The sequence below is a fragment of the Pangasianodon hypophthalmus genome, chromosome 13, assembly GCF_027358585.1.
Source record: "Pangasianodon hypophthalmus isolate fPanHyp1 chromosome 13, fPanHyp1.pri, whole genome shotgun sequence".
Lineage (NCBI taxonomy): Eukaryota > Metazoa > Chordata > Actinopteri > Siluriformes > Pangasiidae > Pangasianodon > Pangasianodon hypophthalmus.
Window position 1 is genome coordinate 2,278,264 of NC_069722.1, and position 24,671 is coordinate 2,302,934.

Consider the following 24,671-nt stretch of genomic DNA (forward strand, 5'->3'; position numbering starts at 1 on the left):
AGATGTGATTAAGCAGAGCTTTCTTCTGAGACGTCTTATTTAGTCCATATTTAAGGAAATTCCATCATTTTAAACAAAGCTTCTTTGGAATTTTTTTAAAATATGTTGTCATTTTGATTAAAGTAAGCTGCTTGCTAAATGTAGCTAACATAACACAACCGCAGCGTAGCTTTTAACTTGCTAGCTAGTTGTGTCAGATATCTTCGACTGCTCTAGCACAAAGCTATCCCTGCTTAAAATGTTAAAATGTTTTAATCCCTGGTTAGTTTTTCAACTCGACCAGAAACATTTTGAACACTGTTACCTCTATTTTGGAAGAAGCTAACATGGCTAGATAACTAGCAAGTTGTGCCATCTGTCATGTTGTGCTAGTCTAGCTGGCTACATTGAACTACGGGAAAGATTTCTAACAATAGTCACACAAAAAAAATCAAAGCATGAGGGAAATGTTGGCTACAAGAAAAGCAGGTCATCACATTTGTAAATCAGCTCATGTAAATGATTATTTTGAAACAGCTTTTCATTTCTGATTGTCTACAAACGTGTTACGCTAGCTAGCTCAACTTAAAATGACTTCAGTGAAACAGTTTGCTAATCAGCATAGTGTAACCCAACAGACAGCAGAGTTTGTGAGTTGCTAGCTAGCTGTGTTAGCTTGCTGCAGGGTGATTCGATGATTGAGGTGCTATTTGTGTCCTACATTTACTAATCTGTATGTAAAATTAAGATATTTTTGACATATAATCATTAAAATACTTCAGAAATGTTATTATTTTGGCATTATTGTGGAACATCTCATGCCTGCAACTTCATTTTCCTTGAGCCGTCCATTATAGCTTATGAAAACTGTATAAGTATTTGGAATATTCCACAAGTCACATGTTCTTCATCTGAATTTCCTGAGGATCATGAGAAGAAGAAAATTAAGTCTTCTCTTTTTTCCTTTTTTTTAATTTTCATTGATACATTGACTGACTGATGAGGTCATTTTGAAAGTGCAACCCACTTACCCAAATTTTAGCTTGAAAGTAAATTAATAACTTATTAAGCAAATTATTCGAATGTCCTTAATGTCTTCACGCCATTAGCACTGGTTCATTTCTTTTCATGAATTTGTGAAGGTAATAGAGTCACATGCCCAACATGCTAGAAGTGATAATGTCCCGAGTGCAACGCTAACAAGGTTAGATTACAATGCTGTCCAAAAAGATACAGGTATAGAGAAATGTACCGAAAATTTATTTTAAATATTCTTAAAATCATGAATATAATCATAAACCAGGTAAGTAATATGATTGGCCCATATCTAGATGAAAGACCTCCAGGAAAGTCCATTACATAACTCCAGAATATCAGAATATCATTGGCTTTTACGGCTCAGTCCACTTTAATGGTTCTACTCAGGTTTGGAAGTGTCCTCCTGGAACACGGCGAGGGTTCTCCCGCCCACTGGGTTGTAGACGATTGCGTCCACTTCTCCTCCGCTGTTGGCAGATTTCTGGAAGTGGATCTCCAGCAGGTCCTGAAGGTTGTCCTTCTCCATCACAGTGGGGATTCCGGTCAGCAGCACGGTCTTAGAGCAGGTCGTGTTACACGTCTGAGGACGGAATTCCAGGAAAGGTGAGACCATTTAACCATTATGGATTAATCTTCAAATTAAAATGAAAGAGTTCCACATGGCTGATATTTTTACTGTTGATCTGCTGCTCAAACTGTTTCATCCCTAATAAATAAATTAGCCGACGTTAGCTATATAAGTGTCTAATGCTAGCTAATGTGCTCTAATTCGAGCACACAGTGATAGAATTCATTTCATTTTCATGCTGAATTTAAAACATTCTCCATTAACCACAAGAGAAAGTGAAAACAGCATCATCTTTCAAAGCGAGAAACTCAAGTCTAGAGATTACTACAGTTTACAGGCAGGGCTTCCAGTTAATCTTGAACAGTTCAAAACACCTATGCAACTGCAACTGTCAATCATTCCAGATTCCCATCAATTGGTTTATGTGCCAATTATGTGGTTCGGCGGAAAAAAGACGACCGCATTTTTTGGCATATTTTGGAACGATACACAGATATTAACCTTCAGAGCTCCTAAACAAAAAGGTTGGCAGGTCTGAGGTAGTAATGAAAGTCTAAAAACCACATCCAGTTCTTCAGGAATGTCACACAGACATGTAGATGAGATTTATGGTGCAATTTGACATCATCCCACCCTACAGGCCCCGCCTTCCACAGTTTGAGGGTGGAGTTATAGTGGAAAGCTGGAAGTGATCATAATGAAGATGATATACAGGACTGTGTAAAAGTCTTAGGCAAATGCAAAGAAATGCTTTAGAGCAAATACGCCTTCTAAAATAATGATGTTTCTACATTTAAAAAAATCCTATAAAAAGCAGTAAACAGTAATAAATGAAACAAAGTCAATATTTGGTGTGACGATCCTTCGCTTTAAAAAAAATCTCAGGTATCTCCAGTGTGTGCAGTTTTATAAGGAAATGAGCTGGAAGTGTTACTGAGCATCTTGCAGAAGCAGCCACAGTTCTTCTGGAGACTTTGACTGTCGACTCGCTTCTTATTTCTGCAGCGAAACCCAGCAGCCTTCATTATGTTTTATCTGAAAAGTGTCTCTTATGGAATCTGCTGCTTTCTTTACTGACATACAAACATTTTTTTGTGAAACATTTCATTTTGTGCTGGAAAACTAATGTTTGGAATCGAAAAGGTTTTTGTATCAATAATGTAGAAGTCAGAAAATAAACATCTATAACAAAGTTTATACTAAAAAAAAAAAAAAAAAAAAAAAAATAGGGTGCCAAGACTTTTGCACAGTACTGTAGTTCCACTTAAATGAACTTAAATTTCTAAATATAGACTATCACTATTACTGTAGAGATGTGCTTATTTAAAAATGAGATTACAGAGCTTAACAATGTCGAGAAGATTTAGGTTTTATTTATGAAAAGAATTATAGGTGAGATAGAGCGCTATTGCGTCTCACCCAACATTACCCCGTAGCTCCAGCACAAAACTACAAACACCAAACACAATTACAACTGGCTGATCAATTACAGTTGTGCTAAAGCTAGAATTGTATACATTTGATTTTTTATAGATTTTTTGACAAACTCCTTAAACTTAAGAGTTGCTTAAGGTCCCAACGGTGGCTCTCACAACCTTCTGATTCCTATCACATGATTGTATCTATTAATCCTCCACTGCCCACGACTTATTTTTTACTTCTCTACAAGGGGAACCGTGATTTTTATCACTTGCAAGCTCATCCCCCAAATGAGCCCATAGTCAGTAATAAGTGTGGACTCAAGTATTCAAGTGATAAATTGCCCTAAACTACATCAGCACATCTGTGTTATTACTGAGGTTTGTGTATTACTGTGCCCACTTAGCAAAATCTGGCCTTTTATACTGAAAAACAAACACAAGAGCTGTCTATCATGTGACTTTGTCAAGCTGGAGCATGAGCAACTGGCTGATTATCATTTTCTGAACTGTTTTGTATGAAAACTAGAACAAAAAAGAGAAATAACATTGGGGAGATGCAAGCAGTGAGGATCGTCTGTTCTGCAAAGAGAACTGGAGGGTATAGTTCAAAGAAACTTTGCTATTTTCATACTGTGTTTCTCTAAGCATTGTTTCGGTATAAAATTCTAATTCATTTGTTATAGAAGCAACATTATTTTGCATACATTAGTTTCCTCTTGACTGTTGCGCAGAGCTGTTCTTGCTGCTTGTCACAGAGGTGCTCACACAACATGATTTACCACTAAGAATTTCAACCACGCTTGAAAACACGTGAGTGTTTATGATAAAGTAACCACTGGGACGTGATTTGTCACTGAGGGGAGGGGGATGGGAGGGATGGGTTTGTTGCAGATCCCCAAAATTAGTCTACGATAGGAAAATCACGTAGCGTGCATTCAGCATTAGTCGAGTAACCAGGTATAAAGTTCCTCTCACCTTGAGAAGTGTGATCTCGCCGTTGAGAAAGGGCGTGACCTTCACCTTGCACCTCTTTCCTCTGTCCAGCTCAATCTCATGCATCTGTTTATCTGTAAGTCCCTTGGAAACTAGGGGAAGAGAGCGAGATGCTGTGTTTGGATTCCTAAACACATCCATTCAGCAAATCCCAACTTCACATTAACATGTTTTACTTCAAAATTCCTAACAATCCCCTAAATCTATAGCAGAAGCCTTTATTTGTCACATATACTGTACATTACAGCACAGTGAAATTCCTTTCTTCACATACCCCAGCTTGTTAGGAAGTTGGAGTCAGAGCACAGGGTGAGCCATGATACGGTGCCCCTGGAGCAATGCCCCTATATAATATATATACACATATATAATATACACACTGTTGCTGTCTAGGAAGGTGATGACCACGTTGCCAGAATCGTCCAGCATGACTATATCCTCCACCTCGCCTCCTCCGTTTCTTGACTTTGAGAAATGAATCTCCAGCTTGTCCAGGATGCGCTCCACGCTCTCTTTCTTGGGCAGGTTGGAGACAAGGATGCGGCGAGGACAAACCTGAGTGTCCATCTAAAGCGAAAAGAGAGCATGTGAAGAAAATCAGATTTCTCCCTTGACCCCAAATGCAGTTGATCGGGCAAGACGTGTTTGATGTGAAAAGTTCTACACTGGAGCGGTAATGCTAATGTTGCTAGCATAACAAGTAATAGAAGTCACCCAATATGTCACCCACAATCTTTTCCATAAACACATGTCCTAGTCTTCATGTATTTGCTTCAAAATAAAGCTACACAAATCCATTTTTGAATATTTTCTTGTGTTCTCACTTTTGATAGGCGGTATCAATTCCAACATTAAACATTGGGAGGCGGAGCCTGTGGTTAGGCTGATACCAAATTGTACTAGAAAAAAATAGCGATGTCCAGGATGGCAGCCTCGATAATGTTCCAGTGTTTAGTTACTTGCCGAAATTCAGTTCACCTTTTTTTTGGTCTGAAACAAACCATGAAGTTTTTTTCTTTATTTCTTTCTTTTATTTTTTTATAAACTCAAGTTCACATTTGGTCTCAACTAGAAATGCGCGCAGGACTTTTTTAAAAATCCTGCTTGTACCTACATGCGATATTTTCTAACAAATTTAATATAACTTTTATACAAATATTAACAAACTAGTAGCCTAATTTAAACCACCTCGACCCTGACCAGGCAGTTACTAAGGATGAAGGAATAAACACTGTAAATGCATTGCACAGTGCTTTACATTCATTTTAATGATGTTAATGAATGCGACTTTTTTTGCCTTCCGTGGGATCCCAGCGGGATACACACTTCTAGCCTCAACCAGACTCCCTGACAAGCTTTGTTTAAAATAAAACACTGAATAACACTGAAAAGTTCTTCTCCTATTCGTATCTGTATTAGTATCTGTTTAAAACACAGTATCTGCTCATTCTGAATTATCAGTTACATCTTTAATGTTTATAGATGACAGGAAATCAGTATCAGTCTGTCATCACTGAAGATCTCGATGAAGAATAAAAGACAGACTATCATTAGCAACGTTAGGATTAGAGCTCAAGTGGAGAGGTAAAGAAGGAAGCAAACATCGGACACATTGGATAGATCGACTCTATTTGGAGAATTTGGAAAAATTTGTATATTAGATTTTTTTTCTGAAACATTTTTAAATGCAGAGGTTTAGAGATCTTGCGACGTACCTCAACATCGGCTGGGACGAGAAACTGCACCGGCTCGGCCCGCACGGTGATGCTACAATCCCCGAGCTGCACCTCGTGCTCCTTCAGAGCCAAGATCTTTTCAGCAACTGAGGAGCAAAACAGAGAAACATGGAGAGACACAATTATGCAACAGCTGTTGTTGTTGCCACAGCGGATCACTGGTCCGGATGTTTGATTTGGCACAGGTTTTTAGACCACCAGGGACCACACAATTATACAATAATTAATTCAATTCCAATGGACATTGTCACAAAGCAGCTTTACAGAAACATATAAATTCAAGATATAAATTTTAAATTTATGAATTTATCCCTAATGAGGAGGCCAGAGGTGACGGTGTTGAGGAAAAACTCCCTGAGACGATATGAGGAAGAAACCTTGAGAGGAACCAGACTCAAAAGGAAATCCATCCTCATCTGGGTGACACCGGATAGTGTGATTATAAATAAATCCCTTCTATAACTAATTAATATACATACATTTTAAAATCCTACGATACTGATTGAAGTGAACTCTACACACCTTCTTCCTCCTCGAAGGTGATAAATGCCGTGCCTCCCTCCATGGGGTACACGATGCTAGGTTTTACATCAAAGCTCAGCGCATCATCTCCTTCAGCCGTCTCGCCGTTAAATACGACCTTCTTCTCCGGCACTGCAGTGGACACCTAAAGAGCGAACGTTATTCATAAACTGATTTCTTCAATCTGAATCCAGGAGTTTAGTATTCTTCTTCCCTGTTCATCTCCAACACGTGGCATTAAATCATTACTGTCTCCTATTATTTACTGGTAAACTTCCCCAAACCTCAGTCTGCTGTTTCAGGCTCTGGTGGGTTTCGTCTATTCTTCCCAACTCCTGCTGGATTTTCAGAAGCTCTAGACTCAGTTTGCTCTCCTCCTTTTTTAGATCTGACAGTTTTTCCTACACGGAGAGGAAACATTAGAAGGTGTTAATAGTTAATACACATCATTACATAATGTACATCACCTTAAACTCGTAGTGAATTGTTCATTTTTCTCAGTCTTTTACGTGAAATAACTTGCAGGAAGTCACAAATGAAAGTCATTTTTAATCTATACACTAAAACAATGCTCGATTCTGATTAGTCAAAGGTGTTGATTAATTTTGTATATTTTGTATATTTTTGATTCACCTTCCTTGAAATATTCCTTGGCAAATAAAATTATTTCTGATTCCTGAAATGTATATATACTGTAATTTTTTTTGGACGCTATTCTGAATCCCGAATCAAATGAATCAAGATTCAACATCTTGAATCGAATCGCTAAAGTGAATCGTGCTGCTCATCACTGTTGTAAAATTCATGTAATCATAGGAGAATTATTATTTGTGCGTTCAGTGTTCACACTGTGGAGGTTTTTGCGACCTGCTCTTTCTTCAGAGCCTCGGCTTGGTTCATCTTCTCGTCCTCCAGGCGCTTTTTCATAGTACTGGCTCGCTGCTGGAACTCCTGAGTAAACATGACGTTACTCTTTTTGGCTTCAGAGAGCAACTTCTGCTCCTTCAGCAGGTCATTGTATTCTGCCTGTGAACATTTAAACACACATTCACGTGAGCTTGTGTTTGAGGTGATGGGATTATGGTGAAGTTACAGATGCTTTCTAAAGGAGCTGCACCTTCATCTTATCGATCTCTTTATAAATGGATTTAAGGTTGAGTGATGGGTTGTCATCAGTGACCAGAGAGAAATCCTGAAATGACAGGTTCAACATGAGCATCAGAGAAAAAAAGAAAAAAAGAAAAAAGAAAATGTTTTCCATGATATTTAATATCTTACCTCATCTGAAGACATCGTGGACGAATGAGCCTGTGGAAAGAGAGCAGGAGAGCAGGAAAATTTTTAGATTACACACAGTATGTTTTTAGATTTTACATCAAACAAAGAAGATAATGGTGTGTCTCTGTGAATAAATCAATCATGGTTTGGGATATTTCCATTGTAAACATGAATTGAACATAAATTATTATTATTGTAATACAATACAAGGTTTAGACTGAAAATATCACCAATCCTGCGATAAAATTTTGGAAGAAAACAATCACAGAGTTGTTCAATCAGTCATGTCGAACATTTACTGAACACTATGTGAACAAACTTAAAGTTGGTATGTGTGAACAGAAATCGGGCTAATTTTAGGTTTGTTCACAATGGAATAAAAATTCTAAATATATGTACGTATACTCCTTTACATAACAATTATACTTAATTACTTAACAATTATACTTAACAGGAAAAATCGATGCAGTTTGATTGCTTTTACGTTTATCATGGATGTTGTTTGTTTTTTAGTTTTTTTTTTTTCTTGTTTCTTGCATCAGCATTTTTTAAAACATTAATTAATCAGTTTTCAAATTTATATTTAATTTAATTTAAGGTCATTTTTTTAGTTTAATTACATCCACCAAAAGTTGCCATTAACAAGTATTAATATATTATATAGATTATAGTTTATAAAAGCTCATGTTTAGATTTTTATCTGAGATCTCATCAGATTTAAGAGCTCCTACAACATGCTGTAAACAGGAAATGACAAGAGTCTGGGCCTGTGTTTAATGTAGTTACATAATGAAGACTTAACATACATTAAAATCCACAATATCAACATAGTAGTCACAAAAGAAAGTATTGATTTCCCTAAAAAAGTAATTATTGTTATTATTTAACATTCACTTTGACATTTACACTCTCACTTATGAGTGACGTAGATTGTTAACTTTCCTACATAATTAATATCAGCTAATTATTATTATTATTATTATAATAATGCAGTATTGATATCTTGGTTTAATTACATCATTATACTCTCTGTTATCAGCTATATTTGTTTATAAATATAATAAATATTTATGGTTTATAAATGTAACACAGGTTACTATACCTTGAGTCCTGCTGTAACGCTGCAGTAAAACTGTTTCACTTTCCTTTCCTCAGCTGCGAGGGGCGGCCCTCGGCTGTGACGTCGTTGTTATTGTTATCATTTATTAATTATTTATATTTTTTGGACAAATTTTAAGAAAAGAAAATTCATTTATAAGCCTCGAAACCAATAATTATGCTACGGAGAAAAAAAATTATTACTTGTTTTTTTATTTTTTACTTAAGTTCGTACTTCCGGTCGCTCACGTGCGCCGGTCACTGACCAATCAGAGCGTGGATTAAGTGACGAATCCGGAAGTACTAGAAACAGCTGATAGTATGTTTACTGCTACAGCTACAATATATATTTAAAACATATTTTACTTTATTTACTGCTTTTGGTGTTATTTTTAAGAGCAGGTTTCATAATTAATTATGGAATTTACCCTGTAGCGAAAATAAGAAGCTTGTTAGTTGTATTTTTTTGTAAAGATTGACACGAAGTTGAAAATATGTGCAATACCAAACAACATAAACACATTATAGGTCCTGAAGTCAGGTGACTTAATAACAATAAAAAAAAAGCTTTAATTTACATTTAGTCTCAGTCTATTTTGTTTTAAAATAACTATTTTGGGCCTTTAAACTATTTTATGCTGTGTTATTTTTCTGCACCACTTTAAAGGTACAGTATATTTGAGGAATGCAAAGCATTTGATAAACAGTTTGTTTGAACAGTAAATACAGTCTCACAAGAAACTGGACATTTGGTATTTTCCTGGATATTTTATTTCCTAATTCAAATCATAATTTGTACCTTAGATAAAACCTAATTGTGATCCATTTCTAACAGCTGACTCAAACTATATTACAGAAAAAAATAGTATTATCAAGAGATAAATATCATATTTCAAGATAATACACCAGTTTAAGCATATTTCAAATTTTTCTTTTATTAAACTTTAATTTCTTTGGGTCCCTGCTAAGCACTAACTTACAACAGACCTCCTTAAAAAACTAACAAACAAACAAAAAGGAAAACTGACTCTTGTGTATTTAAAGGCATTAGGTAAGATTAGTCGTTTGTTTGTTTTTGTTTTTTTAAATCGAGATTAGGTCTCTAACAGTTATGTAGCTGGGTTGTTTGAATTATTATTTTTTTTTTACTCCTTGAGTCATTACTCTCATTCCCTCCCATGTTCACAAAACTCCACTCCTGGGATCCATGGTTTTCCATATAGTGTCTATAAAATGACTGACAGGAGGCGGATCTAAACACAAACAAACTTTCCAGACCGGAAGTCAATTTTCCAAACAGGTTTTCTCAGAAACTTAATACCCTTGTGCTGAGGTCATGGCTTAAACCAATATTTTTATTATCATGTTCTAAATATCTTCCAGGTTGTTTGTAAGTAAGAAATGAAAATGAAAATGAAAAAAAAAACTGACTATTGCACCTTTAACATTTACATTTATGGCATTTGGCAGATGCCCTTATCCAGAGCGACTTACAAAAGTGCTTTGAAGTCTATCAAAAATACTTTCTGATACTGGCTTGCTAGATGACAAACTAGGAATACCATCAGTCCAAAAATTCTGTTGGGGAGGTAATAGACAAGCGCTCAGACAATACTTTTTTTTAAGTGCTAATTTAGAGGTAAGTCTTTAGACGTCGCTTGAAGACTGCCAGTGACTCAGCTGTTCGGACATCTAGGGGAAGTTCATTCCACCACCTTGGTGCCAGAACAGAGGAGAGTCTCGATGCAGGTCTTCCTTGTACCCTGAGAGATGGAGGGATCAGTCGAGCAGCGCTTGAGGATCATAGGGAGCGTGGTGGCGCTGGAGGTGTGATAAGTGCTTTGAGATAAGTGGGTGCTGGTCCGTTTTTGGCTTTGTAGGCAAGCATCAGTGTTTTAAATCTGATGCGGGCAGCTACAGGAAGCCAGTGGAGGGAGCGCAGCAATGGGGTGGTGTGGGAAAATTTAGGAAGGTTGAAAACAAGCTGCATTCTGGATCAGTTGCAGAGGATGAATGGCGCTCAGAGGCAGACCTGCCAGGGGTGAGTCGCAGTAGTCCAGTCTTGAAATGACAAGGGACTGAACAAGCACCTGTGTGGCCTGTGAGGAAAGAAATGGACGAATTCTTCTGATGTTATAAAGGAGAAATCGACATGAGCGTGTTAGATTAGCAATGTGAGAGGAGAAGGACAGTTGATTGTCCATGGTTACCCCAAGGTTGCGTGCTGTAACCAAAGGCGAGATCAGAGAATTGTGTAGGGAAATTGCAAGATCCTGAGATGGGGATGAATCACCTGGGATGAACAGCAGGTCAGTTTTGGTGGGATTAAGTTTCAGCTGATGAGCTGTCATCCATGATGAGATGTCTGCAGACATGCTGAGATCCGAGCAGAAACATGAGTGTCTGAGGGAGGGAAGGAGAGGATGAGTTGAGTGTCATCTGCATAGCAGTGGTATGAAAACCCATGTGAGGATATGACCGCACCAAGAGATCGGTTATAGAGGGAGAACAGGAGAGGACCAAGTACTGAGCCTTGTGGGACACCAGTGGAGAGTCTGCGGGGAGCAGATGTGGATCCCCTCCATGTCACCTGATATGACCGACCTTCCAGGTAGGAAGCAAACCATTGCCATGCTGCACCACGAATTCCTAGGCTCATGAGGGTGGATAGGAGAGTCTTGTGGTTCACTGTGTCAAACGCTGCTGAAAGGTCAAGGAGACCTATATTTCAATGTTATTTCATGTAACAATTATTAATAATTCAAAAACATTTTTCTATAGTACTTTGGTAAAACTGATATTATTAAAGAAATAACACACATCATCAGTAGGCATAATATCCATGGATTTTCAAATACAGGTCTATAAGAGAGATTAATCTTTTGAAGAAACTTAAAATGTGCTTCTTTGGTTTTATTTTGTTTTAACTGAGGATACGAAGGTTATTTGTTAATCCCAGGAATATGATTATTTTAGCAGAACTTTCACTTTTGAACTATATATATATATATATATATATATATATATATATATATATATATATATATATATATCATTAAAACAAATTAAAACGTGCATAAAATCTATGTTAAAAAAAAAGAAAAGAAAAAACTATTATGTGACATTTATAATAATGACATAAATTTGAGTTTTTTTATGTTTTTCTTGTTATTTTTGATGATTTATGATTTATGAGTGAAGCAGAAAATTAAGAAAAGATAAAATGCTGGTTTTATTATGAACAATTTGCATTTTTGTCTATAAAATTTACGCAATAATATTTTAACATAATATCCACAATGTCCCAATACCTTGCTTCATTTTGCTTTCTGATTGGTGGAGCTTGTGAGGTTGGGATTGTGGGTGATGTAGTTCTTACTCAGGAAGTCGGAACTGAATAAAATAGAAATAAGTTGAAATCTGACGGATGTATTAAAATAAAAATAAGTTTTTAGTGTTAATCTAACTCGTACGCTAATAAATGATAAAAATCTCCTGCTAGGATTAAGATCTAGATTAGGGTGTAATTTGTAGTCTACTTCCGGGATGTGGCTTCAGGGGGTTTCTAGCAGTGGGCGGAGTTTAGGGAGAAAATGAAATGATAAAACCAGCTTGTCTGAGTGTCAGCAGGGAGTGTGCAGAGCTGGGAGGTGAGTACAACTTGCTCAACTTAAATACCACACACACACACACACACACATCTTTTTTTTTTCTTTTTTTTTTTTTTTCTTTAATTAGCTTCACATTTAGTTGAATAGATGTGTTATGAAGAAAAAAACAAAAAAAACAAAAAAAACCCCAGCAGTGCATCATCAGTTGCTATACAGCCTGAGATTTTATTCACACACTGATTCTGCTTCACATTTCACACATCACACAGCAGTAATACGACATGCATTCATATCACGTGACCAGGGAAATGTAAAGGACACAGAGAACACTTTTTAATTTTGCATTAACTATTTATTAAAATGAACTAATGAACTAATTATTAAAGAATTAAAGATTCAAGATTTTTATATTGTCTTTACAGCAGCCTACAGTAACACCTTCACATGTGTGTATCAAATGATCAAATGATAGATTGAATTAAAAAATACTATATATATATATATAGATATATATATATATATATATATATATATATTTATGTATATATATATATATATAAAGAGAGAAACAGAGTTAAAAATATCCCGATATCATGATAAACACCTATTTTTGTACACATATCTCACCACAGTGAGATGAAGAACAATAAAATCCTAGAAAAGCTGAATTAAACGTATATTTTGACTTATAAATGAATTAAACTGATATTTACCTTTTGAACTGATGTGGAATGTCAGGAACAGCTGTAAAAGTGCCAGATGTGACAGATTGTATACACTTATATTTATTATGCTGATGGGAAATAATTTAATATCTGATGTGAAATCTAACGTAATGATCATTTTATTTTTTTTTCCTGAATCTTTCATGGCTTCTTTTAGATTCCTTTAAAAAAAAAAGGCAGTGGCTCAGATATTATTAATTATTACAGTTCATTTCATTCCTATTTCAATGTTATATCTGTAGAAATATTCAAATGAGATTTTACTTTTTTATATGACACTGAAATGAACACTGATCTGGATGTAATTATTATTGTTATTTTTTAAATATGGCAGTTTATGACAGTTGACTTCAGCTGGTAGATGGATGAATCCTGCACTTGCGTATTTTATTTCTGTAGGAAAATTAACTATAATAATTTACTGTATTGTATTCGTTTATTTCAGTGAATGAGTGCATCACTATAGATATGTTCGCCTTATTTGAATCATTTAAAAAAAATATTTTTTCACATAAATATCATAATTGCTTGATGTTAACAAGCACCATACGGCTAAAAGTTTGTGCACCCCTGACCATCACACCCATATGTGCTTGTTGAACATCGGATTCCAGATTTATTCCCCTGTGTTTGCTGTTATAATGAGCTCCACTCTTCTGGGAAGCTTTCCACTAGATGTTGGAGCGTGGCTGTGGGGATTTGTGTTCATTCAGCTACAAGAGCATTAGTGAGATCAGGCGCTGATGTTGGTGAGGAGGTCTGGGGTTCAGTCGGTGCTCCAGTTCATCCCAAAGGTGTTCAGTGGGGTTGAGGTCAGGGCTCTGTGCAGGACACTCGAGTTCTTCCACTCCAACCTTCACACACCGTGTCTTCATGGAGCTCGCTTTGTGCACAGGGGCATTGTCATGCTGGAACAGGTTTGGGCCTCTCAGTTCCAGTGAAGGGAAACTGTAATGCTACAGCACACAGAGACATTCTATACAATTGTGTGCTTCCAACTTTGTGGTAACAGTTTGGAGAAGAACCACATAAGGGTGTGATGGTCAGATGTTAACGTACTCTTGGCTGTACAGTGTATAATGTTGTAATATAAGATGTTGTAAAAGCAGGGTATGGTGTTGTAATTGATTGGGCATGAGCTTCATAACAGGGATTTGTACACCAACTGGACGGTAATGGTTAAATTTTGTAACACACTGCCTAAAAACACCTCTTCATGCACGATCCCTTCATCACTGCGTTGAATATAAACCGATTTCACAACCTCTAAAATACAGATTTCACAACATTAGAAAATACATTTTCATGCAAAAGACAGTAGACAGAAGGGAACTAGGCTATATTTATTTATTCTTTCATCTGTCTGTCAACTAAATCAGTGTAAAACAACAGTACTTTTTTATATAATGATCACATTTAACAGATTTCACACAAACTTGGCTTTAGTTTAATCTGTATTATGGCTTTTAGGTTTTGGTAAAACTGTCCGGAAATTCGTAATGTCTGTTAAGAGTTTCAGTGTAATATCAAATTTTTTCTCTCTCAGCGTCTTCTCTTTGCAAGCACACATTTTCACATTTGTCTACAGTAATATTAGAGTTCAAAGTTTTGTGCAGACACGTAAACAGTGTGTGTTTAATATCAAGGTCAAATACCCACAGGGAGTTAACCAGAATGAAAATGTCAGGAAGTGGAAAAAACTTTCTCTCTAAAAACAAACCTGCTCTGATTATTTTTTTTGTAGCATGTAGTCAAAAATTTCACACTTTTAAACAGAACAGTATCAAGCACAGTGACTTCAGAAAGGAATAAAACACTCAGTGTTGTGCTGTTATAGGAAAATAATCAACGACGTGGTGGTGTGATGAAGCGAAGTTACTGTTGTCACTCTGGAAGATGATTATTTTCCTATAACAGCATACCTTCACGTTTTATTTCTTTTATACCACAGCAGTTTACCAACAATTACACATTTTTTATTAATTAAAGAAAGACACAAATTTACTTTCTCACACCTCTCCCTCACCAGCCTCTCTTTTTTCCTCTCGTGAAGTTAAAAAGACAAAAAAACGCAGCTTGTCGTGAGAAAGAAAAACGGCAAAGCGTAAACTTCTCTGTCCTGAAGATGTCGGAAAAGTTACAGCTTTACCACTGACTGTTACAAAGCGCTGACACTGGAGACTCCTTCCATTAATGTTAAATAAATAAATGTCTCCTTACAGAAAACCTCATCATATGAATGATCCTGGTTTATTTTATTTTTTATTTTTATGTGGAGCATAATTGGATGTATTTAATTTGACGGGTTTTGAAGGAATTGTGTCATGTTTGGCTGGAAGGAATGTTGTAATGCCTCCTGTGTGAGTTTTATGAGAGTTATTTGAGTAAGAGACTGATACAGACTGCTGCGTGTGGAGCGCTGACCCGTCATCTCTTGCAGCTCAGAACCAGGAGCTCGGGGAAGAGACGGTGATGTTCGACCAGTTCAGAAGCTCTCCGGGTTCCAAAATGACCCATTTGTGGGTAAGCAGAATCGCAGTATGTGTTACTGCTGTTTTAAAAGTTGCCAATTTAATTAAGTACAAAGCAAAACTCACGACTATTCCAAATATAATCTGTCGCTTTTCTTTGCTTTGCTATCGCTTTGCTGTTCTTTTACTTCCTGTCTGTTCTTATTTAATCATGTGCCATTTTTAGACTTTTTTTTATCTCTACTTCTTCTTTTTAATTTGTCTTGCCTTGCAAATTTTTATCAGCTCGCTTCTTACTGTTGTAAAACAACCTTACGTAGGAGAAAGGTGCCACAAAATAAACATCATCAACATCATTATTATTATTATTATTATTATTATTACTAACTACTTACTACTTAGTGTGATCTGAATGACTCAGTTTTCACAAAACGCTACAGAATTGCTGCGCATAAATCATGACTACTTTGTCATATTATATTGCTGTTGCAGTTTATAATCTGAAGCCTGAACGCTGAAGCCTGGCAGGGTCAAGGGGGGAATTTCCAGGTTATTTCCCATGCATGATAACTTCATACAGCTCTTTGGTTTCCTGCATAGAGACATTAACGCTATTTTAACATCACCTGAACGTAGATGAAGTGAAATTGCAATGTAGAAGTGTTAAAATGAGTGGAAAACATGTGCAGAGTTGCTGTATGTGTGTTTGTGTGTGTGTGTGTGTGTGTGTGTGTGTGTGTGTGAGATGTGATCATGACTGATTATTTTGTAATAAATAAGAGGAAGTGATACTGTCACATGAATAAAAGTGAAGGTTTAGGTAAAGGTCGTTATGACAGTGGTGGCTTTTCTAATGATAAAGGTCATGATATTTCATTTGTGTGTTTCTGGTAACTCTATAAACAGGATGTTCTCCAGTTCCCCAAAAAATTTGCCTGAAATTTAGTTACATGTTACAAATGATTGAAGGTTTTTAATAAGTATCACATGAAAGTGGCCAGGGAGATGAAACCCCCGGGATAAAGAAAGGCCAGGTTGATTAACATGGGAGCGTATTGTACGTGGTGCGGTTCTCTTCAGGTTCTCTTCAGGTTCTCTTCAGGTTCTCTTCAGGTTCTCTTAAGGTTCTCATGAAGTTCTCTTGAGGTTCTCATGCAATGCTGCGTAGTTTCTCAGTTTATTCAGTGCGCCAGTGATTATGGAACCCTTCTGCTTTTGTAAAACAACATTTTGTCCACTCTGACCGCTTGTTCCTTTCCAACTCAGCTCTCTCCTAGAGAGCTTTCAGGACCTTCCTCATTATAAACAGAAGAGAATCCAGCAAATGGGGAAGTTGCTGTTAGTTTCGGCACTCCCAGCATGGGGAATTCACTTCCTGTTAATCAGACGCAATAAAAATGGCTTAAAAACAGGGTTTGCTTTTTCACTTATTTATTCTTATCCTTATCTTTATCATTTTCATGTTAATTTTATCTTCATGTTTATTTTACAGTTCCTTTAAAAATATAAACCCTTTTATTTCTGTCTGTTTTATTCCTTTTAAATCTTTTTTACTGTTTATTTTTTTATTTTATCCACATTATCTTATATTTTTATGAATTTTCTTTTTCCTGAAATATAGTTTTAATAGTTTTTAATCAAGTTACTGTTTTGTTCCCATAGTAATCTTAAGAATTTCTTTATTTGCAATTTTTGAATGAATAATGAATTATATCAATGAATCTCAACTATAATTTCAGTTATTTAAAGCCTCTTTCAATTTCTTTTTGTTTTTGAGTTTTGGAGTTTTTATTCCTCTTTTTCCTTTTCTTTGCAGATGTTAAGGCTGGCAGCTGGACTGCTCATGCTGAGCCTGGTGGCCGGGTCGAAGTGTCCTGATCAGCAGCGCTGTGGAGACGAGCAGACGTGTTGCCAGATTCATTCTGGAGAATTCAACTGCTGTCCCTTTCATCAGGTGAGCAGAACAGTCAGTCTGGGACGGACAGACACAAAGGCCACGCCTCTGAATAGTGTGTCTGTGTACATGTGGTTGTGATTGTGTATAGCATTCAATTGTGTGTATGTGATTGTGTACAGCATTCAATTGTGTGTATGTGATTGTGTACAGCATTCAATTGTGTGTATTTTACATTTACATTTACGGCATTTGGCAGATGCCCTTATCCAGAGCGACTTACAATTATCTCGTTTTTATACAACTGAGCAGTTGAGGGTTAAGGGCCTTGCTCAAGGGCCCAGCAGTGGCAGCTTGGTGGTGCTGGGATTCGAACTCGCAACCTTCCGATCAGAAGGTCAACGTCGTAACCACTGAGCTACCACTTCCCTTCCCTTGTGTTTGTTTGTGTGTGTGTGTGTGTGTGTGTGTGTGTGTGTGTGTAATTGTGTACAGCATTCAATTGTGTGTATGTGATTGTGTGTATGTAATTGTGTACAGCATTCAACTGTGTATATGTGATTATGTGTATGTAATTGTGTGTATGTGATTGTGTACAGTATGTGATTGTGTGTATGCGATTGTATGTGATTGTGTATATATGATTGTGTACAGCATTCAATTGTGTGTATGTGATTGTGTGTATATGATTGTGTGTGTATGCGATTGTATGTGATTGTGTGTATGTGATTGTGTGTATATGATTGTGTGTGTATGCGATTGTATGTGATTGTGTGTGTATGTGATTGTGTGTATATGATTGTGTGTGTATGCGATTGTATGTGATTGTGTGTATATGATTGTGTGTGTATGTGATTGTGTGTGTGCAGGGTGAGTGCTGTGAAGACCACTTACACTGCTGCCCCGAGGGCATGTTGTGTGAAGTGAAAGAATCCAGATGCACAAACGCTACACACTCGTTCCCATGGGTCGAGAGATTTCCTTCCAAACATGCCGGCTTCATCAAAGTGAGAAAGCAACCTGCTGCCGTTAACACACTCTCACCACCGTTAACACAATCTCACCACCGCAGTCACAGTCTCTTCTTCTTCTTCTTCCTCATTAGAGAGTTTCATTTCACACTTTTTGACTTGATTTGTTCTAAAAAGCAGAATTTGCAGTTTTGTTACTTGACAGTCATGTCCAGGTGGAGTGTGGCCTGGGAAAAAGTAACGTGATCTTTAAAAAAAAAAAAGTACAGCCATATGATTAGTCACGCTACACTCTCCGAAAAAAGTCACTTAAACACTTTTGTCGTTTGAAATTTAATTATAGTTCACTAACATACAGTACTTTCACCTAACATTAATGCTAGCTCCTTCACAAACACTTTAGCCAGCTAGCTATCTTCACTAACTCATAGATAACATCTTTTTGGACAACTTATTCTAATTATTAGCACCTTAAGTTTGTTAGCACGTAGCTAAATGAATATTTTTACATTTAAAAGAGAACCTTCTTCAGCGCAGCATTACATTTGAGCTCATGAAGTAGGCTCCACAACTGATATGCTGATTATTAGAGGAATTTTTGCTACATGGAAACGTTTTGAACCTGCAGAACTTGCTAAGCTAGCTTAGTGCTAAATTAGCAAACATTACTGATTAGCAAGATTGTGGTTGTTATGGTAACAATAATCTTAAATAATTCACTGAGAAAGTGAAGATGCACACTGAGACTCAGATTGTGTTGAAATACAGGCTAGTTTGCTAGCAGGTAACTAAGCTAGCTAAGTTAGCTAAGTTAGCTAATGTTATTGACAAAGAAGTAGGAAAGTTATAGCAGGAGGATGTGGAGACAATTCTAAGTTGCATATTTGTGTAGTTTATAAAAGTGTATATCCTGCATAACTTTTTAAAAGTTGCACAGTTAGGGGTACTTTAGGTTAGCAAGTGCCAATAATTTACATTAAATAATGAATAAATGCTATATATATATATATAAAATGCTATACCTTCTATATATAACGTGTGGTAGCTAACATTATTATTAACATTAGCTACCTCACTAACACTTTAGCTAGCTAGCTAACTAACCCAAATGTCAATTTGTTGCAGTATACATTGTAGAATTACATGATTACATTACAGACCTTTTATGATATGTAATTCATCTCTTCAACAAACCCTTCTGAAAGTTGACATTGTTGAGTCCTTTCCGTACTCGCTCATGCTAACGCTAAAGCTGCGGCTTTTTCTGATCTGAGATGAGGCTTTGCCCAGTACGGGGCTTGGTCTGCAAGGCTGTGATTAGATGTTACTTGTATAAATTCACAATAGTTTATACTATAAGTTTGTATTAATAAAGTCTTGTCATTCTTGCAGTCATTCAGAATGATCAGCTCCTCTGCTGCTAATAATATGTATGACACCGTCTGCCCGGATAATTCATTCTGCCCGTCGGAGTTCTCCTGCCTGAAAGTGTCCAGCACGTACGGCTGCTGTCCTGTAACGCAAGTACGTTATCACAGAGACTCTTCATTCCCTTTTATCTTATTAACTTTAACACAAGGGAGAAAAGAGGTGTTAGTAAGAGAATGACTGTTTATAGCTGCTGTAATGTAAGTGAGAACAGGAATTTGTTTCTCGGACGTTCCACAACATTAAATGTAACTGTAAACAGATAAAAATATTATAAGAAAACAGTAACTCTGCTTCATTGCATCACCCCAGCATTGATTTTTTTTCCTATATCAGCATGACACAGAGTGTTTATTCTTTACATTGGAACTGAACGTAAGGTTGATTTGTGTTTCTCAGGGCATCATGTGCTCAGATGGGAAACACTGTTGTCCGAATGACCAAGAGTGCACCGCTGACAGCACTTCCTGTGTGAAAAAGACAGGTGAGGAGTACAGTTTAGACAATAGACACCTGTAACTATGTTAACAGTGAAGACCTGTAAGCTACGTTATCCTTGTTGCAGAACTAACGTTTTGTTTGATTGAAGTACAGTACTGTGCAAAAGTCTTAGGCACATGCAAAGAAATGCTGTAGAGCAAAGATGCCTTCAAAAATAATGAAATTAAATGTCTCTACATTAAAAAAATCCCATAAAGAGCAGTAAACAGTAATAAATGTCGACTCGCTTCTTATTTCTGCAGCGAAACCCAGCAGCCTTCATTATGTTTTTATCTGAAAAGTGTCTCTTATGGAATCTGCTGCTTTCTTTACTGACATACAAACATTTTTCTGTAACGTTTCATTTTGTGCTGGAAAACTAATGTTTGGAATCTAAAATGTTTTTGTACTGAATCAATAATGTAGAAGTCAGAAAATAAACATCTATAACAAAGTTTGTACTAAAAAAAAAAAAAAAAAAAAATAGGGTGCCTAAGACTTTTGCACAGTACTGTATATTTGAGTACATTTGATTTTTAGCTAAACTGGCTAAGCACTAACACAAAACATGCCTGAATGAAGCTGTTTGCTTTTGCATGTCGACTTCCTGAACTTCGTTCTCCCTAACAGAACCAGTTCTTGCGGTTTTGTGTGCTGATGGCATATCCGAGTGCCCGCTGGAGACTTCATGCTGTGAGACTGCAGATGGAGGATGGGGGTGTTGCCCAATGCCCAGGGTATGGCTATTTCATGCTAGCTGACAGTTAAGACCAGTTTTCAGAAACACGTGCTGTACCCTTATCAACATCACAAAGGAATTCCACATCTCACTTAGTCAGTAATCTTTTATACTAGCACTAGCACTCATAAATTGTTAATTTATTTAACATTTTATTAAACATGGTAGGGTCTAGGTACTATCTCACTGATCTGATGCTAATCTGATTTTTATTTGATAGCACTGTCTGGTTTGAATGAATAGTTTGTTCATTTTAGAGCATGGAAACCAAACCCTGCATAATTTAGCTCTGATTCTAATTGTCTAAACACACCTGATCCGGTTAGCTGAGGACTTCTGAATATTAGGATCTGAAAATTCGACACAGCACACTTAGACCTGTTAAAACATGGCCACCCAACCCTTCTACTGAAGATCTAACACACCCTGAACTGGCTAATCACAGCCTTTTGAATATTATATAAGTGTTTAGGTGAGTTGTGAAATAAGGTGAAATAAGTGTTTAGGTGAGTTGGAGATAATTTGCTGGTAGATGGTAGCCATTTTTAAGGAACCTCATCCAGGTTGTCACATACTGGGTGATGAAATTGAGTACCACATCAGTGATGACAAAAGTGTGTGAAACTTATTGGACTAATTGACTGATTTCCTCCACAGGCCGTGTGCTGTGATGATAAAGTGCACTGCTGTCCAGAAGACAGCGTTTGTGACGTAAACAACGCCAAGTGTGTGTCTTCCACCAATCACGAACTTCCCATGTGGGCCAAGTTTCCTGCTCGCCAGAGGGCTGCCTGGGAGGACCGCAAATGTAAGGCCCCATCCCATAATGCACCATAAACTATAAAAACAAGTTAATAAGTCATTCTGTCACTCCTGAGTGGTGCAACAGGAAAGTAATCACCCCACTGTTGGGGGATTGCGAGTTTGAAACCTGATGATGCCACAGCCATTCTCTGGCCAAGAGCTGAGGCAGCAAAATTGTCCATGGGAGGGATGGTGTGCTCTCTGTTCACACCATGTGACCTGTTTCCACACCTGTCTGTGAGTTCATGTATGTGGAAGAGGGCAGATAGTGCTTATCTCTGAGTATGTTAGGCCGCCCGGTGAAACAGCATGAGCAGCAGGTCAGAAAGATGTAGTTGGCTGGCTTCAAGTGTCTTGGAGGAAGCATGTGTGGTAGCTACCTCCCACGCTGGACCCCTAAATTGCTGTTTGCAGCTATATTTAATATTGTTATGCTTTCAGTAAAAAAAAAAAAAAATCAGGCATTTTTCTAACAGAATGGAGCCAGAGAGGCCCATAAAAACACATCAGTATGTTCAGTCTGTGTTCAGTCGGCCCTGATCTGATGTGAACACAAATATACACTTTTTTGTCCATATTCCCTTTGACATCTTGTACGTGAAGGTAACTATTTAACAGCTGACGAGTAGACTCAGGTGTAGTGAAGTGAAGAACAGCCCTGGACAGATGTGTGCTATCATAACAGAAATTTAGAACCTCTATTAGAACCAGTAAATTAGAACCCTATTATTAGACTGCATTATCTGCTCTGTATTAAAGGTAAAGAAACATATCGTGTCTGTCCTGTATGATATTGTGTGCTTAGACTCTGACATTCCCTGTGATGAGACTGTGGCCTGTCCTGATGGAAGCACGTGCTGTAAGGATAAACAGGGAGAATGGGACTGTTGCCCTGTGCCTCAGGTAAAAATCCCTTTCAGTAGACTATGTTAGGTTAGAAGCAATAGACAGGTTTCTACCATTTGGCTCATTATATACAGTGGCTTACAAAAGTATTCAAAATCCCCTGGAATTTATCAGAATAACAAATGATAAATACACATATTCTTCTTGTCACAATTTTTATTGCAAACTCATGTTCTCTTACCATGAATTTTCAAAGTCAAAATGAATTATTAGTCACCAAGTCTTTCGAAGAAAATTAAAAACTGAAAAACGCTGTTTGCATAAGTATTCAACACCCCAGGTTCCTGGAAGCTCCAGATGAAAGATATTGTCTTAACGAAGATACAACTGACTTAGAATTGGCCTTTGCCTGTGAAATATTAAAACTGTTTCTATTTTCTGGACAAAAAAAAAAAACAGCTCAGTTGAACTGTCATAGAAGAGAAGGAAAGGAATGAAAATGAAAACTAAGGCACATTCTAAGGAAGTTAAAGATAAGGCAATAGAATTTCATAACTTAGGAATAGGGTGTAAAATTATATCTAAGAGGTTGGACATCCCTCGAGAGAGAGCACTAACCAGCATAGAGCCGAGTGTGTGTGTGTGTGTGTGTGTGTGTGTGCAAGGAAAATAAAAAAAATTGAAAAATTGGAGAATAAAACACATGTGAGTTGTTCCCAAGCCTACCTCCTGATTCCTCATTTCCGGCTGAATCTGTAAGGTTGCTACAGCAGTCAACAAACAACATCCAGTCAACCTGAAGAACCTGGAGCAAATCTGCCAGGAAGAATAAGAGAAAATCCCAAACAGTGTGCAAAGCTGCTAGAACCTTACACCAACAGACTTAAAGCGGTTAATGCAGCAAAAGGTGGTTTTACCAAGTACTAGTCCAAAGGGGTTGAATACTTATGCTGTGAAAGTGTCATGTGTAATCTGAATCTGTGATCATGTGTAAAGTGTTATGTGTAATCCAGATGAATCTGATTTTTGGTTAGGTCAGATAATTGTGTGGGCTGATATTATAGAAAACGATATCGGAAAAGCAGATGTAATGAATTGCAGACAGGAGAACGCAGGTGCAGATTTGAAGTTTTATTAAAAGATCTAAAATTCTAACAAACGAGTGACACCAGATGAGACAGGACATGACAAGATAATACAAGACAAGTTAAGCAAGATAAGATAATACAAGATTAATACAAGACAATACAAGAAAATGGAAATAGGATAAAACCATACAAGGAAACCACTGCATTTTCTTGTCTCTGTACTCGTACTCTGACAGTGAACATAAGTTTAACCTAATAAGATAAGATAACTGAAAAATACCAAGGGAAGGTTAGGTGTGAGCCTCACATCACTATGGAGTGATGTTTAAATTACGGTTGTTCGTTTGCAGGCGGTGTGTTGTGAGGACTTTATCCACTGCTGTCCTCATGGGAAAAAGTGTAACCTCGCTGCTGGGTCATGTGACGACCCGTCAGGTTCAGTGCCCTGGCTGAAGAAGGAGCCGAGCCGACCAATCGGTGGACAGAAGCTTCTAGAAACCAAAGGTACGTCATAAAACATCAGCAACAATTCTTTCTTCAACTTTCTTGAATAGGAATAAAGCTTCCATGTTTATAACTAATAAAAATATAATCCTCTTGCTGTGTGTGTTCAGTTTCTGATGTTCCCTGTGACGACACTGTGGCTTGTCCTGATGGAACCACATGCTGTAAGAACGAACAGGGAGGATGGGGCTGCTGCCCTATGCCTCAGGTAAATCCCTTTCAGTAGAACATCACACCTTTATAACAATCGTCTGAACTGGCAGTGGGTTTAAATACAATAGAAGATGGACTTATTGATTTTAGACTGAATCAGATGAGTGTGTGTTGATTTTGAAGAAAATATCGTTTATGTCTTAAAGCAGTTCTTATGAAGCACAGACAGGAGAACTCAGGTGCAGGTTTAGCGTTTTATTAAAACAAACCAGAGGGAGCAGATAAGATGAGATAGTACAAGATGATACAAGACAACACAAGATA

At 37.1% G+C, this 24,671-nt stretch overlaps 2 protein-coding genes across 2 annotated transcripts in view; one reads left to right on the top strand and one right to left on the bottom strand.

Annotated features, from left to right (window-relative positions):
* Positions 1-1,218: 1,218 nt before the first annotated feature.
* ifi35 (interferon-induced protein 35) lies at positions 1,219-8,735 on the bottom strand. The gene is made up of 10 exons (XM_026917082.3): positions 8,638-8,735; positions 7,536-7,565; positions 7,375-7,449; positions 7,125-7,283; positions 6,542-6,658; positions 6,258-6,402; positions 5,715-5,821; positions 4,380-4,566; positions 3,982-4,091; positions 1,219-1,597 (listed from the first exon to the last, which is right to left on the bottom strand). The coding sequence occupies exons 2-10, from the start codon at positions 7,548-7,550 to the stop codon at positions 1,397-1,399; spliced, it is 1,116 nt and encodes a 371-aa protein (XP_026772883.3). The 5' UTR covers positions 7,551-7,565; positions 8,638-8,735; the 3' UTR covers positions 1,219-1,396.
* A 3,529-nt stretch (positions 8,736-12,264) lies between these two features.
* Positions 12,265-24,671, top strand: part of grna (granulin a) — a 43,412-nt gene continuing 31,005 nt past the window's right edge. The window contains exons 1-11 of the mRNA XM_053239389.1: positions 12,265-12,283; positions 15,410-15,492; positions 17,257-17,394; positions 18,204-18,341; positions 19,698-19,829; positions 20,133-20,217; positions 20,844-20,950; positions 21,610-21,760; positions 22,562-22,659; positions 24,041-24,194; positions 24,305-24,402. Of these exons, the coding sequence (XP_053095364.1) occupies positions 15,442-15,492; positions 17,257-17,394; positions 18,204-18,341; positions 19,698-19,829; positions 20,133-20,217; positions 20,844-20,950; positions 21,610-21,760; positions 22,562-22,659; positions 24,041-24,194; positions 24,305-24,402 (1,152 nt within the window). The 5' untranslated portion in view covers positions 12,265-12,283; positions 15,410-15,441. The remainder of the gene's footprint in view (positions 12,284-15,409; positions 15,493-17,256; positions 17,395-18,203; positions 18,342-19,697; positions 19,830-20,132; positions 20,218-20,843; positions 20,951-21,609; positions 21,761-22,561; positions 22,660-24,040; positions 24,195-24,304; positions 24,403-24,671) is intronic.

Excerpts from the sequence above, each read along its gene's own strand:
- ifi35 (XM_026917082.3), bottom strand. Across the intron at positions 7,284-7,374 it reads AAGAGATCGATAAGATGAAG|GCAGAATACAATGACCTGCT; the intron begins GTGCAGCTCCTT and ends AAATGTTCACAG. Across the intron at positions 4,567-5,714 it reads TCGTCCCAGCCGATGTTGAG|ATGGACACTCAGGTTTGTCC; the intron begins GTACGTCGCAAG and ends TTTTCGCTTTAG.